The following is a 19,855-nucleotide window of genomic DNA, read 5'->3' as shown; positions in this document are numbered from 1 at the left end:
CACTGCCACCATCAACTCTTGCAGTACATTCATTATAGCAACACACTGGGGCTGACACAGATAGGGGACAAGGACTTTGCTAATTTTTCTCTTCTTGACACTGCTCTCACAGCCCCAACATGGCTCTGAACTGTATGAAGACTTAGAATCCTGCGATTTTATGTATTTAAAACAGATGAGATTTTGGGTTTGTTTTATCAAATGTAATAAAGCAGCTCAATACTGTGATTTCTCAAGGGCTTAGATCTGTCACGAGCCACAGTGCATGATTTATTCAGCTCAGCACAATGCGTGAATTCACATTACTGATGTGAAAAATTAAAACAACAACAAAACAGGTCAAAATAGCTACATGAAAAAGAAGTATTTTAAAATCATTCTTTAAATTTAAAAGAGAGTCAATTTTTTTTCCCTGCTGTGTATCTCATTGAGATTTCCTGGGTATGTCATGGAGCTGGAATGATAAATTTTGTTAATTTCTACTGTGCCCCTTCCCTCGAAAAGATAAATCATCCTTTGTACCAGCTTAGGGGAAGAAGCAGCTGGAAAATTTACACTGTTTTTAACCTTCTGGAGATTCCTCAGTTCACTAAACTCTTAAATCTAAATCTGGCTTGTTTAATTTCATTTAGCCCCACATATGTAAAGTGAATGAAGCAGATAACAGGACCTAGAGTTTTTAGTGTTTCTAATCATGGAAAAACAGAGCTCATGCTAAATTTTATTTGTAAACTGAGCAAACATCTGCACTGAAAAGAGTTGGGGCAAATGAATATAGAGCTTGTGGACACTGATACTACTGGCTGTAGCATTACTGGAAACAATCATGACCCTGCTCACATGGCTGATTTCTTTCTCCCGAGAGAAAGAAATGTTATTGCTCTTTGGAGATGAGGGTGAGCACATGTCAGTATGAGATGCTGAACAGAGACTTTTGGCAGCTCAGATATGAGGACAACCATGCAGGCTGTCTTGACAGCCAAAACTATATACATTGACAATGTTGTTTTAGTGAGTCACGCTTAGAAATCCTTTTAAAATGATGTTCCTTTCTATATTTACACATCTATTTTCCCATATCACACCATTTTTTAAAACTTTCTTAATTTAATGTACTGGCAGAATTTGAGTTCTTGGTTACCTGAGTTCTTTTCCCACATGCTAAAACTTTACATTGCCATTTGAAAAATTGTCACTCTTTTATTCCTCTGTGCCTTTGTTTTGCTAACTATAAAGTCTTTCCATATGGTCTCTGAACTGTTTTGAAATCTGGTGATTGGAGAACCACATGTTAATTGTCATTATGTACAAGTAAGTTCTCTATCTGTGTGTGTGAAGTATAACAACTTTATTTTTGTTTTCTTTTGTCTTAATGACCTGTCAGGATCAATGCTAATAGAGTTAGTTAGAGTTAACTAATGGGTAAGTTGAAGAAGTTTTAGAATTGGTTATCTCTGCTGCATCAACCACCAAAGGGGATAATAACAATAATTATATACAATAATATTATATAATAATATAAACAATAATAATAATTAGCACGTATTACAAATGCTGGAAAATAATTTAGTAGAAATTATCTGGTCAAGATGTAACAATCTTTCTAGAGAATTTGCATAGAATCATATAACTGAGTTGGAAGGGATTTTTAAAGGCCATTTAGTCAAACTTCCCTGCAATGAACAAGGACAACTATATCTAGGTCTGCTTGCTTAGGGCCCTGTCAGCCTGATCTTGAATGTCTCCCTGGATGGGGCACCCACCACCTCTCTGGGCAACCCGTTCCAGTGCCTCTCTTCCCTTATCATAAAGAACTTTTTTTTTTCTTTTTTTTTTTTTCTTATATCCTATCAAATTCTCTCCTCTTTTAGTTTGAAACCATTTCCCCACATCTTACCACAAATTGCATCTCAGTCAGCAATTAGGCACAGTCTTTTTTCCAAGCTTTCAGAGTAACAGAGGTTCTATTAATTCATCGCTCCCAGAAAGGTCAGAAACTTCTCACTCTGTGGGAGGAGAGTGACTCTGGTGAAAGTGGAATGTCTTTCTTCCATGTGGAAAGAATAGCTTGGATCCAAAACAGGAGAGAAATGCTTTGGAAATTTGCAAGACCTCTGATAGGCACCTTTTCCTAGATATTTTGTTGGACGCTGGTAATTCTTTTGTTCCTAGAGTTAGCTATGGCTAATACCGGTCCCCCTTCATTTTCCATGTAAATAAGAAAGAAATCAAAGAGTAGTAAGAAGAAAATACTATTGCCAGTAATGCTGCTGTTTCTCTCATTGCCAGAGGAAAGAAGATACATCCACACAAGCCTGTGGCTTGTTTCACTTCTGTCTTTGGTTTTCCTTCTCTACGTGCCCACAAACGATTTTTAGAAGAAAGCCTTTGTGCAGACCTCAGTCCTTCCTCGGTTTCTCTCTCTCTTACCAGGAGGTTTCTGTAGACTTAGCTTTTTTCCAGCACTGTTACCAAGACAACTGTGAAAAATCAGTGACTGATTTTTCTAAATTCAACATTTATGTTAGGGAATTGCAGATGCAGTCTTTTGAACTATGTGTACAAAGGTTTGACTACTATAAATGCCATAGAATTCATTAGGCAAGTTATTACTGCAGAAATTGATTCTAAAGTGCTAAAATAATATCTCTTTTTAAAATATAATAGAATTTGTCTGTTCTTTCTATCTATTAAAAATTCTTCTTGCTGTATTAAACCTTTAAAATAGACTAGAAATGGCTTGTGTTGGGATAAATCCATCTGAAAACAATTCTATTTTTTCTGCTGGGGAGTAATTATCTTGAAAATCTGTGGAACCTCCATTGTGAAAATCACTAATCCCTCTAAAATAATGATTTGTAGCAAGGCTCCAGCAGCAAGTGAAGCTGCTCAATTTAATAACTAAATCCTCTCTGCCATCCCCAGTCTTGTCAGACTGGGAAATAGAAAACACAGCTTTTCTCTGGTTACTTTTTTTCAAAGTGAATTTGATGTCATTGCCTGATGGTCAGCCAGAGATTGAAATTCTCAGTATATTAAGGGGAAAGCTGTAGTGCTGACATAGGAGTAGAGAAGTGCTTTCTGGCTGTTTTGGGATGTTTATTGAAATGCTTTTCTTCTTAAATACATCAGAACTTGATAGAACAAGCCCAGAGGACAGAAAACTTCAACTACTCAGCAATCTGTTCCCAACATCTCATTATTAATGTTTCTGGTATAGTTGACTTTTAATCACAGAAATAAATGTTCCAAGAAAACTACAAAGTTCAGAAGGCCTGAACAAGAGTACGGCCAAAACATTTCTTACTAGAGTGGTAGTGTTAGTGGCAGAAATACAAAAATGCTTCATGTCACTAAAGTGACCAGGACTGCATATCTATGCTTCGTGTGTTTATCCACTTAAATTTGTTGCCAAAGTAGAATCAGAATGGGATGAAAATATTTGCAGCTGCTATGATCTGTCAGTGTGGTTTTATAACTGTCTGTGGTAAATGCTAAACTGAGCAGGGTTTTCTCCTTAAGCAGTATGAATATGCTCTTTGACCAATGCACAGGAAAAGAACAGGAATCTATTTCTAAGGAGCATGTTTCACGGTTCTACCACATAAGGAACAGATTTTATTGCAAAAGTTCAGTTCTGTAGTTCATTTTAGAAACACCCTTTGTAATTCTGGCTGCAGATTTTGATCTCTGTTACGCTCTTCACTGTTCACACTGACGTGCTTTTATAACAGTTCCCAACCGAGTGCAAGTTGTTCATTCGAAGAATGAAATACAGAATGCATATATATGTATAACTAGCACTTCGGCTTGTGTGCATGTAATCAAAGTAGTCACGTGTACTTAAGCTGCTAGTTCTGTGACCAATTCCTTTTTATCTGCTCAGATGACATGAATTATTAATTGAAATTCTGCCCACATTTGAATGGTGCTTGTTGGGGGTAGAAAATAGTCTGTGTTTTTTTGTACAGCCCAAGAAATTATTAGTACTGCCGTTGTTACACTTTGAAGAGCTGTCACTCAGAAACAAAACCTTCCTTGCAATGCGTGGTGTATGTTTATTTAGAAAGCCAGTTATCTTGTTCTGTGACATAATTTGTGAGTAGTTCCCTGCATGTTTGGAGGATTTTGATGGAAAACTGTTTGCTTGTTCTTGACTCATAAAACTGGTAAAAGCCTTTATTTTACGTGGAGAGTAGTTTCTCTCTCATCCCTCTGTCCACATAACTACGCTCACATATCAGTGGGACTTCACCCACAGGTTTTAACATTCTAGTTATGCAGATCACTCCCAAAGTTTCACTAGTACCAGTTAAGATCAAGTGTACACTCAGATATGAACATTGCCAGTACGTCCTACCACTTGTCTCTGCCACGGTTCCAGGGTAAGTTGGAGACACAATATAAAAAAGTTCAAACTTCTTGGTGAGTAAGCTTAGATCAAATGCAGTTCTCCTGCCTATTTGAAGCTCCTCTGGCAATCAACAGACATTTCTAAGGCCCAAGTTGTCTCATCCCAATTAGAAATCCAGAAAGTATCGGTTACACTGCATGGATTCTAAATATCAGAGAGGCCATATTTCGTCATTGTTGTCAGCCTTAGTAATGACAGTGTTCCTAGGCTGGAGCACTGTGCTTCCACAGCTAGCTTGCTCCCTGACTCTCCCTGCCTTACAGCTAGCTCAGGTATCAGCTCTGCAAAGTGGGCTGATCCTGCTGCACCATGCAAATGAGGAGCTTGATAGACACTGCCTCATCTTTCTGCCATGTTTGCATTTAAATGATGTGTGGATGCCACCTGTGAATGATGTTCACATCGTGTATAAATCCCACTACAGCTCCCGCTTAGGCTAAACTTGTCTCCAGCTCACAATTTAGATTTCAGTGGAATGATGAGAGGATGACAGCTCAGGCTACAATCCAGTATTTTTGTACCAATACTTGGTACAAGTCAGTATTTAGCAGAAAGTGAACTATTTATGTGGTCTGGTTGGGACTGTGTGGGAAAAATAAAGAAGATACGTGGGCGAACCTGGTTTATGAGAGGCACAAACAATTGCATCAGTTTGCATGAAGAAGAGTGATTGGATGTATATGTCAATACTCTTGTACATCAGCCTTTCAGGGAGATGTCTCCTGCATTCTCTCCAAAAGGAACAGTCTACCCCAAGTGCTATCTAGAGTTTTACTTCAGTCAACTGAATTCTGTTTTGATCTTTGAGCCTCTGCAGATGGACTGAGCCACAGATTTGTTTCAGAAGCAAAGATGATTTCTCAGCCAGGCAGCACCGCTCTTGTCATTGCAGAGACATGCTCCTGTGTGCCCTGCTAACTCTGGTCACAATTTACCTTGTTTTTCCACACACATTTGCATCTGTTCTATGCAGGGTCAAACCCTCCATTAAAATATACAAGACAAATCAAGAGATTATAGAGCCAGATTTTAAAATACCTCAAAAATAGTTCAAGATCTCCACTGTTAAGAACTGTGGAGGCAGCTGTGTAATCCCTGAGGGCTGCTATTTTAAGGATAATTCCAAAAAGAGACACAGTGTTGTGGCTGGTTATCAGGAGAATGATATTTCTGGACTACTTTGGCTTTACTGTAAAGAAAACGCAAGAAAAAGAGAAAGACAGGTTAAAGGAGCTATTGCTATCTCCTGCTTGTTCAGACTTCTTTGTACTGATGCTTTGTATTACAGTATTTAAATGTTTGCTTTTAAAATATTTTAAAAGCAAATATTTCTTCCCCTTAAAAAATATGGACTGCTTTTTTACAAATGTAATTGGAATTTCAAGTACAGTGGTTTATTATTCATTCCAAATGCAGACTATTCTTCATTGTGTGTGTGTACACATATGTCCACAAATCTCTATACTCCCCCGCTTCTGTAAGGAAGTGCTTAGTCAATTACTTAAGTGGAATGACTTGCTTGCTGAAGATTACGCAGGTACATAATTAGGCCTTTAAATCTAGACTTGGTGTACTGAAGAAACTGGAAGAAATATATTTTGCTGTAATTTTAATAAGTTTTAATCCCTTTATTGCAAAAATGCAAATACTGCTTTATAATACACTCATTCAGTCTGCATCGTGCTGTAAATCCACAGCCTTTTTCAGACGTGGTATATTAAAAAAAAAGTCCCTGAGTGCAATTCATTGTACTTGAAAATAAGTTACATACTCAGCAATGCATTGTAGACACAGTGCTCCATCTTGTCACATGCTTAGTGCGTGCATGGCTTTTCCCTTATGAGTTAGTGAGCAAGTACTAATCCCTTTTCACAGATACCTATGCTAAGCATTAAATAATTAAGTTACCAAAGGTAATTAGGAAGCATAGTAGGCATTTTGCTTACAAGTGTGGGAACAAGAGTTGGGACTGACAAGTAAGCTTTGTGGTCTTTGATTTAGGTGGTATATTTACTCAGCTTTTCTCTACGGCACTCCAAGCAGTTCATTAGCTTTGGCACTGCAAGGAAACTTTCACTGCTGTCTAAACTGCAATGTCAATAACTAGTCTAGCTGCAAAGAAATCACTTATTTCTTATGCACTTATTTCTGCAACTATTTAATGTTGGGTTTTACTGTGTTGCCAAGGAGTTTCTCATTCAGCGTACTGTGATGGACAGACCATAGGAAATGACAGTATGGGGTGTACTCTGCATGTTGTTAATACACAGTCTTCCCTTTAAAAATATGGACATATGTTCCTCATCACTCTTTCATTCTGTTGCATTGAAGGGTCGCCAATACCTGTGGGCATTGATGTGCAGGTAGAAAGCATTGACAGCATATCTGAAGTTGACATGGTAAGTTGGTGAGATAAAGAATTTCAGCCAAAACTCAGGGTCCCAGAAGCATCCAGATGGATGATACAGACAATATATTTAAAGACAGTGAACTCTTAGAAGAGCACAGCCTTGCTGTGAAGAATGGAAGTCATCTTCATTTATGTTAGTAAGTGTTAAGTATAAGCAAGCACACGATGAACATTTCCCTAACTATCCCAGAGGAACAGAACAGAGTGCTCTTATTGGAAATGCCAGCCACTCAGTAAGGCCTGTGGGCTTCCACACAAACTCTTAGTGCTCTGCACTACTGAAGATGAGGGTTCATGTATTTTGTGTTCTTTCCTTGTGCAGATCTTAATATTCCTCATCCTTTCTGTCATGGTGGAGCAGTGGATACAACAAATGGAAATAGAAAAATATGAATATAACAATGAGCTCTAGGAAACACCTTCAACTATAGTTAAGGACCTGTAGCAGAGGAATGCAGGATATTTGTTTCTCCTCCAAAATTATCGCTAATTGTGCGACCCAAACATTAGTGCCAATTTGCTTAGATCTAGAACAGCTGGGCACCTTAACTTGGCAAAGAGATCTCATTTACAGTATCTTCTCATGCCGAGAGTAGATCTAATCATCGGTGCTGAGATTGCTATGGGTTCTGTCTATATGAACCCCTGGATTCCTCTACAATCTTACCCAAATCAGTGGGTTTCACGCAGGTATAAAATCATATTACGGGAGGAGGCCTAATTATCTTTCCAGTATTATTTTCAGAAGTAATTGTTCTATCAAGATGAGTGATACCTGCCTAAAACTGGAAAAGCTAGATAGGCGAGCACAGAGCTGTCAGGCTGTACAGAAGCTCAGACTGAATTTCCAGCTGCCTCTCCATTTTTTTTTCACATGCATATTTGCAGCCATGTTATTTCTCTAAGTAAGATTTCATATTTTTAAAAATTGTAAGTCTTGTGAAATTTGTTTATCCTTACGAAATTCACCATGGTGTTTCTACATGATTCATTTCATTCATAAAAAATATACAAATCTAAAAACCCATCTAACCCTTGTACCAAATGTACAGATTAATGGATTTTACAAGATGACCTGGAGAATCGATAAAGGAATTGTAAAGGAACTGTAGTCCATTCTGAGAATATCTTGTGAAAATTTCTACAGGAAAGCCCCCCAGTTCACATTAGTTTGATTTTAAAGCTTTTTTTTCCCCTTCACCAATCCAGCAGACCACTGAAGTCTGTTCTATCTGAGTATATATGAAGCATGAGCCCTGACTCAGATGCCAGTGATGAGGCAAACAGCAGGTATCTCAGAGATAGCTCCAAACTGTATTTAATCTTGCTGAGTGGCATCTCATTTCTTTCACTGAGGATCCTCCACATGATGTTCATAGCAGAAACTGTTCCTTTACATGAGTTGATTATTTTGTTCTGTTTTTTACTGTATGCAAATAAAACATGCATTGTCTTCTTTTATTTTTAATTAAACAAAGGACTTCACGATGACTTTATATCTCAGACATTACTGGAAGGATGAGAGACTTTCATTTCGTAGTACCAAAAACAAAAGTATGACTTTTGATGGAAGACTGATAAAAAAGATCTGGGTACCTGATGTGTTTTTTGTACACTCCAAAAGATCTTTCATCCATGATACAACTGTGGAAAACGTCATGCTCCGGGTGTACCCCGATGGCAACGTACTCTTCAGTCTCCGGTAAGAATAATCCTCTTTTATAAGACAATACACAGCTACAGTTGTGGGCCCTGAGAAACAACTTGAAATCCTTGCAGTTAGGATACTGATTGGTGTTAAACCGTTGGTGTTAGATACTGAGTACTGGTGACAACTGAAAATTCTCAATGTACCAGTGGGAACATAAATTGAGGATTGATAATTTAAAGATAGCATCTTATTAACATATTTTTCCCCATTAGAGGATGATGGCAACTTTTTCATCTATTGTAAATATCACTGAAGTTTGTCAAATGATAATTCATTGCCTGTGGTTTTAGCAATACTGCAGTAAATCTACTGCTGAGTGCAGTAAAGCCCCAAATTATTAGCAAGGAACAATTACTTTTTTTCCTGAGTCTTTTAAAACTATCTCTGCTATTTTCACTCTGGGGTACCTGTGAACATAGCATTAATATAAATCAGGGCTGTGGACAGGCACAGAGAGCAGATCACAGCAGTTCCAGAGCTGGAACAGCAAGGCCATTAAACGTTCCTCCCTTCTACCTACACATTAAAAGCAGATGTGGATGATGTGGCAGAAATAGTTTTAATGAAAGTACTTTCCCCTAGGTAGAATCTCTGGGGCCTGTGCATTGCAGAAATCACCACTCTCCAGTTTGTTACTAATTAGCCCTGTGCTCAGAGGTGATATTTCATCTAATCTGGATAGCTGGAAGAGTTACGCAAGCATTTGAGTTTTTTGGCTATGTAATAATTGTTCCAAATGAATTTATCTACCCCCTCATAAAGCATACAGAATCTCCTCACAACTGCTGTACACCACTTTAAAACAGCGTAAGGCTTTTATGTTTGAGAATCATATTGGCCAGCAAGAAACCATGAGGTGAACTATTAACTTTCTTGTTACAATCACTTCTGTGCTTCATGAAAGAGAGGAATTAGAGGAAACAGACCTCAGCTTACAGCAGTGGCTCTCAGTATGAGGATATGACTCTGTGATGGGAGCCCCTGCCCTGCATCCTACATCCCATTTGCAAGCTGGTGCCCTACTTTTACAAGTTACCCTTGCTCTCTCAGCTCCTTTCCTTACCTTGCCTTAGCCCTGCATTAACTGATGGTGGGTGCTGGGTGACTTCTCCTATTCCAGTGAAGAGCAAATCCTCAGAGTTCCTAACAGGCCTGCAGATTTCTTCTTAGACAGTATCAAGGGCAGATCCTGTCCTCTTTCTCCCTTTCTCTACCAATTCTTACCAATCTTATAGGAAGGGGGTGACATAAGGCTGGTTTTGAAATGATTAAGGTCACACAGAGTATTTGTAGTCTGAGTGGTGTTAATGCATACATTCCTAAAGAATCAGATGCTCATTTAAACCCTCTTTTTGTATTGACAGATTTACATGCAGTGAGTAGATTATATTCCAAATTCTTACATTCAGTATATTTGCAGTTCAAAGTTTTTTTTCAGTGCCTGGCATACAGGATTTTATTGAAGAAAAATTGAACAAAAATCCAGATTTGGTATTAAAATAGTCTCTTTTTAATAATCCATATTTTATTGCTGTCCCTATAAATCTGTAGTCAATACCCAGAAGGCAGGAATAATATTCGTAGCTGGAAATCTTATGCATTGTTTTAAAGATCTATCTCATTTCAACCCAGTAAAACCTGATATTTGTAAAAATGTACCTACAGTGTGATTATTGGTCACAAATATTCATTTGTGTACCTAACACATCTGATACCACTTATGTCAATTCAATTGATTCAACCAGGGGAAAACTGAAATATCAAAATAAAATATCATGTGAGCTGGGACAGGAAATGAAAATTTGTCAATATTTGCTGTATTTAAATTGCTGCTCCTAGCCTTTTATTTGTTTGTTTATTGGGTTATTTGGTTGATATGCTAGGGGACATTTATCTTCTAAATATCTGTGAAAAAGCAAGTGGAATGAGAAATTAATGTTTTTGTCTATGTTTACCTGATCTTTTTAGAGCATAAAACATTTTTGTGGAATTGAAGAAGAGAATATTCTTCCAGAAACCACAGCTTATCTTTTGTGCAATTAGATATAGTTAGTTATTATAACCATTTAATACAAATTGTAATATGGGAAAATAGCAACTGGAATAATATTTGCTCAGACCTATAAAATTATCTACTTCAATCTATGAGAAAATTAGTTAAAAAATGTGAGCTCCCTTTGCAAATCTTGGTAAGTGTAACCCTTTGAAGCAAAATGTATGAAAGGTTAATGAAAGATCAGACCAAAGAAGAGTTTATAAATTGAGGGTAACGTGCTTGATAAGAAAAAGTATTAGTCTTTAAAAATGTATGTTCTCACTGTCTCAGTTTTATATCACTATCTCAATGAAATTTTAGAACGTCTAATAGGAGCAGAAAAGTCAATCATTAGGATTCTAACCAGCAGGTTGCTTGGGGATCTCAATCAGATGCCTGCACAGTCCAGAGAAAGCATGAAATTTTTCGTTTACTGCTTGTTTTTCTTTTCCTTTCTGCAGAATAACAGTTTCTGCTATGTGTTTCATGGACTTCAGTAGGTTTCCTCTGGATACCCAGAACTGTTCTTTAGAACTGGAAAGCTGTAAGTATAATTTATGCCTGCTCCTCGTATGTGCATTCTTAGCAGCACTCCGTCTTGTTGATAATACCTTTATCACCTGTGTGTGACTGGAATCCTTCATCTGTATCAAACAGCTTTGGATCCAGTTTTGGATATCTCCATAACTCAACCATGGGAAGACAGAAAACCTGTCATACACTCTGCTTTGTTTTGACTGGGTTGATGTTCCAAAACTGCAATCCAAAGTATTTTCTTTATCAACAATCATGCTTTATTTGAGGGAAAAAAATACGAGTAAAAAGTAAAATAGGATGTCAGTATTTGACCTCATGGAAAAATGAAAATGATTACATGTATTACTGTGATATGTCTGCTTTCTCACCCCTGACTCAGTGGTTTGTAGTAAGCTGTAGAACTGGACAACCAAAGGTAATTGCGTCCTGCAGAGCATTTTGATATCTCAAGATTTATTCTTATTCAGTTGGAAACAAATTGGCTGTGCTTGGGCAGTCTGCTTAGGCTGTATGGCAGCTCCCAAGCTGCATCCCTGTGCCCTGGGACCCTGGTCACTAATCCACATTCCCCCTCTGTCATGTGAGCTGCTGGCATGGCACAGGACTCCACCTGCAACAAGGTGCAGTAATGGATATTTGGTTTTCTCAAATTGTTTTGAGTGGTCTCCCATTGCTAAGAAAAGCAAGCAGAAGTGTTATTCCAGCAGAGGTGATTTAGTTTTTACCTTCTCACAGATGCATACAATGAAGATGATCTGATGTTATACTGGAAACATGGAAATGAGTCCTTGAGCACAGATGAGCACATCTCCCTCTCCCAGTTTTTCATTGAAGAATTCAGTGCTTCCAGCGGACTTGCATTTTACAGCAGTACTGGTACAGTAAGACCTTGTCATTAGAAAAGAAGAAGGGCACACAGCCATACTGACTGTCTTTCTCCTTCAAATTCATTAGTAAATGTTTCTTATTGCTGAGAGATCTGTTAAAATGAGAGCTGTCAATCACATTGCTCTGTTAGCCTGAGCCCTAGATTCTCCTCACATTACCTGCATAACCCTTGCTCAAAAAGGGAACTCCAACGTGTTTTATTGTCTAAAATCTTCTCATTTTCTTGATCTGTAAATGGTCATTAAAAATCTACTGACTTTAAAAATTCTAAATGAGAGCATTTATAACCTACTGAGGTCAAATTCACAGCTTGCTTAATGTTCCATTTTTATACATAAAGTTGCAGAAAAAAAATGTCATGGCTTTTATGTCATGGCTACATTGTTTACACACAGGGGTCTGCCCCAAACAGTATTTCATTCCTCATTACAGATCTTGAACTACATTTTCTAGCAAACTGCACAAGACTGCAGTTTGTTATGATTTCAATTTCATGCAAAGTGGTTTTTATTTTCTTTGCAGTTGTACACATTTGTACATGCAATTATAAACTTTAAAATATTTCTCTATGTAAGTAGTCTAAACATACTTTCCTTAACCAGATAAAATGTCATGCTTGCTACTGTACTTCCTAGTCTGAGATTATTCATTTCAGAGGGGTTATTGCACTTTGTATACAGGCAGATTAATGAAATGGAAATGATTCCATATAGTATGTTAAATGCACAACTCATTGGAAAAAAACCCTTTAAGGCATGCAAGAAGGCTGCAAATAGACTTACCTAGTATATCTTAACTACAGGATATTTAAGGCATGCAAGAAGGCTGCAAATAGACTTACCTAGTATATCTTAACTACAGGATAGCTTCTTTTTGCCTTTTAGAAAGATTAAGGATTCAAGTTTGCAATGAGGATTCAATGGCTGGCATTTAATGCAGAAATTCCAATTTAATTTACTCTGCAGCCTAAGCAATGAGAAATTCAGAGCTTGATCAGCTTCTTCATCCTTATGTCTTGCTTATACATGAGCTAAGAAGAGCTCCAGCTTTCAAGAGCCACTGTCATGTGAGAATTGGTGATACCTAGCTATTGCATTTGTACCTTGCTGAGAGTCATGTCAAATTTGTCCTTGTTGCAAGATGGAGATGGGAATGGTTTCTACCAAACTGCTGTCACTGTGTCCAAACTGCATTCTGGGAACTCAGCTATTCTCATCAAAAAGCACTCATGCAAGCACAGATGGCACAGCAGTGCAACCTCGTACCACCCCTGTACTTTTCAGGACCTTTACAGCACCTCTGACTTTGTAAAAAGTAACACTTCAATGCAGATGTTTTGAAGATGAGCTAACTCACCAGGGTAAAGACAGAAGAAAAGACTTTAAGTCACAGATGACCACTGGGAGGAATCAGGAGATAAATGCACATACAGTATCTATTAGCTAGAACACTAACATTTGTACGCATATGCTTTTCTTTGGCTTTGAGTTCTGGTGGTCAGTCGGGAGCTTCCACTTTCTTCTTTTCTTTTGCTTCTTATTGAAAGAAAGTGTTTACATACAAAACCTCCTCCCCAGCAGAAGTGAGGAATAGCAGAGGACTATCAGCATAACTCTAATGGTGGCCATCTCCTGAAGATTCTTGGACAAAAAATTGGACAAAAATGCTGCTCACAGAGCATCTTTTCTGCACTTCAGGTTGTGTGTCATCTTTCCTGTGAACCTCAGTGAACCACACATGTGTAGCATTTAGCCTCCTGGAGCTCCCTGGCCTCCAAGGGAGCAACAATGTGAAACCATTTATAACACAATTGCTTTTAAAACTGAAACTCTGAAAGAACATAGGGCGTGTTTAATATTGAGTAATTGCTAAGATGTTCCTTATAAAGTGACTCTTTGTGATGCCATGACAGTTCCCATAGAGGCTCATTTCTGTCTGCAGTTGTATAGGAAAGGCAGATGCTGCACAGCCAGCCATGTTACCTTCTTTTCACCTCACTATATACAGTTTTGCCCTGCAGACTGAGCAGCACACGTTTTGCTGCACAAAACATGCCCCAAAAGTCACTAGATGGCACCCTTTCCTTTAAAGTCAGCACTGGGCAGGCAAACGGATCTGAGCAAGGCAAACGTGTGGCACATACTTACAGTGAAGAAGCAATGTTTCTATGCCAAAGTATCTGTATTTTAATGAGGTATGGATAGACAGTTTGAAAAGCACTATATGAAAGCAGAGTGACAACGATATTTCATAGGTATTTACTATTAGTGATGTGGATGCCCAGGCAAGGCTGGTAAAGAGAGATCACAAATAACACAGTTCTTGTTTTCTCCCGCAACCTTTTCCTCTCCTTTTTAACAACAGGCTGGTACAATCGACTTTTCATAAACTTTGCACTCCGGAGACATATTTTCTTTTTTGTGCTACAATCATATTTCCCAGCCATGCTGATGGTGATGCTGTCTTGGGTTTCTTTTTGGATTGACAGAAGAGCCGTCCCTGCCAGGGTATCACTAGGTAAACCTTTACCATATATTCTTTTGGGAAGTATAGGATGGATAGGGGAGAGATTCTGAAGTTACCTTAGCTTCTTATTTACATAAGACAAATATATCAGATAATTGCCTGAATAATTTCATACAAACTCCTTTAGTCAACCTCTATGTTTGGAAATCGGATGTTTCTTCAGACTGGCTTTGATGTACTAGCAGCTAACACGCCACAGAAGGAACAAATGATGATTCTGCAGAGTAGAGTTTTCCTTCATTATTTTTTTATTTTTCAAAGACATTTTTTGCGCTACTCCCAGGTACTCAGATCTGTCCCTAAATTCGTGGCTCATGAGAGACACTTGACAGGCAGTGCAGTATCTATCTATAAGCTTTGTAGCTCCGCTTTCTTTCTAGAAGCAGTTGATATCTTCCTACCAACCTGGAATCATTTTCCTGACTTGTCCTGGTTAGCAAAGCCTTTATTTCTCAGGCACTTTGAATATGTTTCCTTTGGTGCCTTAACTCTGCAAGGCATGCAGGCTGCTGTGGAAAGCAGAATAAGTTGGGCACCTTTCTGCTCTTGTTTCTTTAAATTCAGAACACTGCAGCTTGGAATAAAAAGATTGATTACTGCAGGGTTTTTTTAATAACGTTGTTGTTTTCTCAGTGATGACAGTTGACATCACTTCAAGACTGGTTCCAAAAGCTGATTGTTGTTTTATTTCCTGGACAAGTGCAGAACTTTGAGAAACTTTGTTTAAGAAACAAAATATCATGTACTCAGGCAGCCCTTAATGTTTATCTATAGGTATATTAATCAGGCTTTCTATTAGTGGAGTCTAAAACTTTTAATAAAAGATATATAAATATATTAATCTAAAACCAAATTATGATACCTGGTGTTATTAATGCATTTGCCTATTTATTTGTAAGAAGTTTAACTTTGTGTTTAAAAAGAAAGCTTAAATTCTCAGTAAGTCATTTGTAATGTTGTCAAAATGTTTTTGCTGATCATGTTCATTAATTTATATATAGGTTTATTCAACAGGTTATGCATCAGGAGTTTAATGAATAACACACATTCAATTAGCATAAGCATACATAATTCATAGGCAGTGTTATCAACAAAGTTTATAAAGCTTAGCTCTCTAGCCTAAAGTACACACATTTTTAATAAACAGATTTCCTCCTGTAAAGTATATCCTAAACTCCAACCTTCAACATAAAGAACTTGCAGAGCAAAAGGGAAGACTCTTGCATATTCTGGTGGGCTTGAACTAGCATAAAATTGGAGAGAGGCTGTACTGACACCCAAAAGTGAAAGACTGTGCTATTTGCCACTGCAGTCTCACAGAGGATACTGAGATGTTGTCACTTTTAGTGCATTAAAAGTAGAGCCTGGGTAGGATTTTATTTTTCTTATAATTATAATTTTCTCTGAGACAGAACACAGCAAAGCTAGATGAATAGGGTCACATCAGAACAGACACTGAAAGGATGAGGTTGAAATCCTAGACAAACTGAAGTCAACAAACATTCTGTAGTGTCAATGGATATAGCATTTTTACTCTACAATGTTTTTAGGATCAAGAAATTTTGCAGAGACATACAAATTGACATGTAGCCAAGAAGTACAATTTTAGAAGGGCTTGGGAGGGAAACTGATGTCTCATTAGTAAAGTTTGAGGACAAGAAAGTGCATAGCAGAGACACTGGCTCTGGAAAACAAGACCACGAGCCTGCCTTCACTGCTCTATAGGATTCATAGAAAAGCTGTCATAGGAAGTGTTCCTTGCACTGCTGAATCACCAGCATTGTCCCCACTGCTCACACATGGTGGGCTGAAGCTCTGACTTCACATACTGAGTGGAGGCAGATATGACTGTTTCAATGTTCTTTTCGATAGGTGGCTTGCATAGCTTACTCTATTTCTCTGACCCTGTGCTGTGAAGCTAAAGGCAGTCTCAATCACCTGCCTTCACAGAGCTGTGCTGTCTGAGCAATTGGTGATGAGATAAACAGAACCTGGCCTGTATTGTGATAACCTTCCCTTCTTCTTTGGCAGGCATAACTACGGTGCTGACAATGTCAACCATCATCACAGGAGTAAGTGCCTCAATGCCTCAAGTGTCTTACATAAAGGCTGTGGATGTGTATTTATGGATCAGCTTCCTTTTTGTCTTCCTGTCTGTCATTGAATATGCAGCAGTGAACTATCTCACCACAATTGAAGAGAGAAAGCAACTCAAGAAAAGGGGCAAGGTACAATCATCTGCATTTTGTTGCCTTTAAAAGCATCACAGAAGTCACAGAATAATCCTGACACAAAAATGTGATAATCTCTGACTCTACTCTGTTTCACACTTTTTTTTGTGGCTGAAGGCAAGGGATGTATCATCCTCTCAGATTTTGAGAAGGTCCGAAGTTACTCTCCCTTCCTTTTAACAGAGATTAGGGAGCACAACTCCTGATTATTATTATTTTTCTTCACTCAGAGGAAAGTACCTCTCATTTTGTTTCCCAGTTTTTTCCTATTGACGAAGACAATGTTTTCATCTTTATCCTGCCCCTGAAATATATTCCAGACTATACTCATGCAGTGTTTCCTCCTGTTTCCTGTAAAGCAGAGTTTACTTATCCTTCTTCTGCTTCCTCATTTTCAGTTAGGCAGATGGGTTTAATGACTTTTTTTTGTCCTGAGACCAGATGAATGATTAGGTCCTTTTTAGAAAAGCGTGCTTGAAGTAGAAATGTTTACAAGTCAAACATTTGCTTTCTATGAAGCACTCATTTAAAAAAAAAAACCCTTCATGAATATCCCCGCATGTGAAACCATTCATTGGAATATCACAAGTAGAAGAATACACAAAGGATGCATATGTTGCCCACACGATTTCATACTGCTATCAAAAAACACAGAAATGTTTGAAGTAATTTCCCACAGACCTACAGATGAGTCAGTTTGATTTTTCTATTTCACAAGCAAGGGCACATGCAAGTCAGCTGGCAACAGTCCCTGAGACAAGCGTGTTATGTCACATATATGTCTTTATTTGCACGTGTGCTGCACAAAGGGCAGGGCCACACAGGATACACAGGTAGTATCTGAGGTAAGTGCACTCTGTGAGGTAGCCATTGCAGTGTGAAGAACAGCACTGGAGAGAAAGCTTCGTTTGTTTTCTGTTTTATTTATTTATCATTTACTAAAATGGCTCCTGCTAGATTCACAATAACTATTTTTTGTCGCCAGGCCTCAGGAATGTATAATATTGATACAGTGCAAGCGATGGCTTTTGACGGCTGCTACCATGATCCTGATGTTGAGATGGACCTGCCTGCTTTCACTGACCGCTGTGAAGAGAATGAAACTCGAGCACGAGCAGTCAGTGTCTCCAACGTGGGCACAGCTCGCATCAAGAGGAAGAGATCTTTCAAGGGAAACGTGGGCAGGATTATTCTACAGAACAACCATGTCATTGACACGTATTCCAGGATTATATTTCCCAGTGTGTATATTGTGTTCAACTTTTTTTACTGGGGTTTGTACATGTGAACAGAAATCATTATAAGCTAGATTTTATCTTGGATATGTGGGTAATGCAACAGCAGTAGAGGAAAGGGTTAAAAGCTTCTGAAACTGGCTTCTGCATCAAACCAAGGCTGGTTTGGTTAACAGCAGAACTGCTGATGGAAAAACTCTCACAGTCTGACATTTCAGCTGGACTGCTCCATAATTCACTGGGACAACCCAGTGTGCATGCTACTGCTGCAGTATCACAGAAGCAGCTTGCTCACTAAGAGAGCCCTTTATCACACACCTAAACAGATAGCAGCTCCTGGCCAATGTGTTATCCAGTGTCCATCTACGCTCTAACCATTCCCCTTTAATCAGCCCTTCTGTTTGTTCTCCACTTGTTATCCAGTTGTTTTGCAGTCAGCACCAATCACCTTCAAATGGCCCCTACCCCAGTTTCACTTAATGCATTTCTGTTTTGCTAGACAACCTGTGTGCACCTCAGGAGCCTTTGTTCTTTGATGGTAAGGAAGTGGGGAAAGCGACTGTGACTTAGCAGTGGGTCAGAGATTAGCAGAAAGCAGGAAGAGTTGAAGAGGCTTTGAAGAGGCTTTGTACACTGTGCATAACCAATGCCTCAAGAAAAATCTTCCTGTCAGCTGTTCCTGGCTTTCCGTCTGGCTACTGGGAAGGACCTCTATTTTGGAGAAATCTTGCTCACTAGTCCCCAAGATAGCACAGGAATAATGACCCAAACCAATGCACTTGGGGTCTTACACCTCCCCATGAGTAAATAGCATCACCTACACAAGGTGTGCCCTTCATGTGACACCCCCACACCTGTGCCTCATGTGAAACTACACTAATCACCTGCTTTCTTCCTAGCTGCTCATTTCAGAAACCCAGCTTTGAGGAAGATATTTTAGAATACTTCATCAAGAAAACAAACAAACCTGTTACTTCTGAGAAAACTTGGGAATTTGTCCCACCCTTGGCTTCTGAGGTTGGAAGTTAGAGAAGCCATTCATGCCTGCATGCGATGCTGGTCCCCATCACAGGCCAGGTTACTACACTGAGATCTGAAATACACAGGAAATAAAAAGAATCAGCTGTGCCAAAATAGAGCCACATATAGGAATCCTACTGGTCCCAGATGGATGCTGCATGGAAATAAATAGCCTTTCTGGGTCAGGGTACTGGCTAAGAAAGTAACACTTTTGGCTAAGGAAGTTGAAATAACGATGTCCAGGGACATAACAAAAGTGTTCACAACTCCAGAAAAGAATGAAGAATACTTTTTGTGACTTGTCGAAGTAAGAAGCATTTTTCACTTAAATTTCCTGGTTTTATCTGTCATTTAATGAAGTGGGTTTAAATTTACAAAGTTGGTTCAAAATAAAAATTCGTGGTGGCAAAAAATGTCAAAAGGTCACTGCTTGGTTAAGATTATTAGGAAATGGGAATAAATTTGGAAGTCTGAACCATTCTCTGGTTTATTTGATTTTCCTGCTGGAAATGTGTGGCAATGTCTCTTACTGTTTCAAAAAGCTGCGTTTGTCAAACTCCCAGTTACAGAGCTGGAAAAGCTAGCAACACATTGTATCCCGAGCGATGGAAATCTGATGGAATGAGCGGGTATTTTGGCACACGAGTCCCTGCCAAACAAATGATCAGAGCTAAGGCGGCTTTGATACTCTTCCAGGAAATCCTGTCATGGAAAGGAGAACTGTACCAGGCATGACAATGCTGGGAACGTAAAGTCAAAGGATGTACAGGGCTTTGGCAACAGCAACGGCACAGCAGACCTCAAGCTGAGCAGATGTGTAATATAAATATATCAAAAAATTACCATGA

At 38.6% G+C, this 19,855-nt stretch overlaps 1 protein-coding gene across 7 annotated transcripts in view; it reads left to right on the top strand.

The window, feature by feature from the left end:
* The window catches only part of GABRR3 (gamma-aminobutyric acid type A receptor subunit rho3), a 52,518-nt gene extending 32,663 nt beyond the window's left edge, over positions 1-19,855 (top strand). For all 7 annotated transcript variants that reach the window (XM_052703219.1, XM_052703275.1, XM_052703243.1 and 4 more), the window contains 7 exons: positions 6,746-6,813; positions 8,303-8,526; positions 11,032-11,114; positions 11,843-11,983; positions 14,360-14,512; positions 16,553-16,749; positions 17,738-19,855. In XM_052703219.1, coding sequence (XP_052559179.1) covers positions 6,746-6,813; positions 8,303-8,526; positions 11,032-11,114; positions 11,843-11,983; positions 14,360-14,512; positions 16,553-16,749; positions 17,738-18,040 — 1,169 coding nt within the window. In that variant the 3' untranslated portion in view covers positions 18,041-19,855. The remainder of the gene's footprint in view (positions 1-6,745; positions 6,814-8,302; positions 8,527-11,031; positions 11,115-11,842; positions 11,984-14,359; positions 14,513-16,552; positions 16,750-17,737) is intronic.

The sequence above is a fragment of the Tympanuchus pallidicinctus genome, unplaced genomic scaffold, assembly GCF_026119805.1.
Source record: "Tympanuchus pallidicinctus isolate F22 unplaced genomic scaffold, pur_lepc_1.0 scaffold10, whole genome shotgun sequence".
Taxonomy (NCBI): Eukaryota; Metazoa; Chordata; class Aves; order Galliformes; family Phasianidae; genus Tympanuchus; species Tympanuchus pallidicinctus.
Note: the sequence above shows the minus strand (reverse complement) of the source record. Positions and strands in the feature narration are given on the sequence as shown.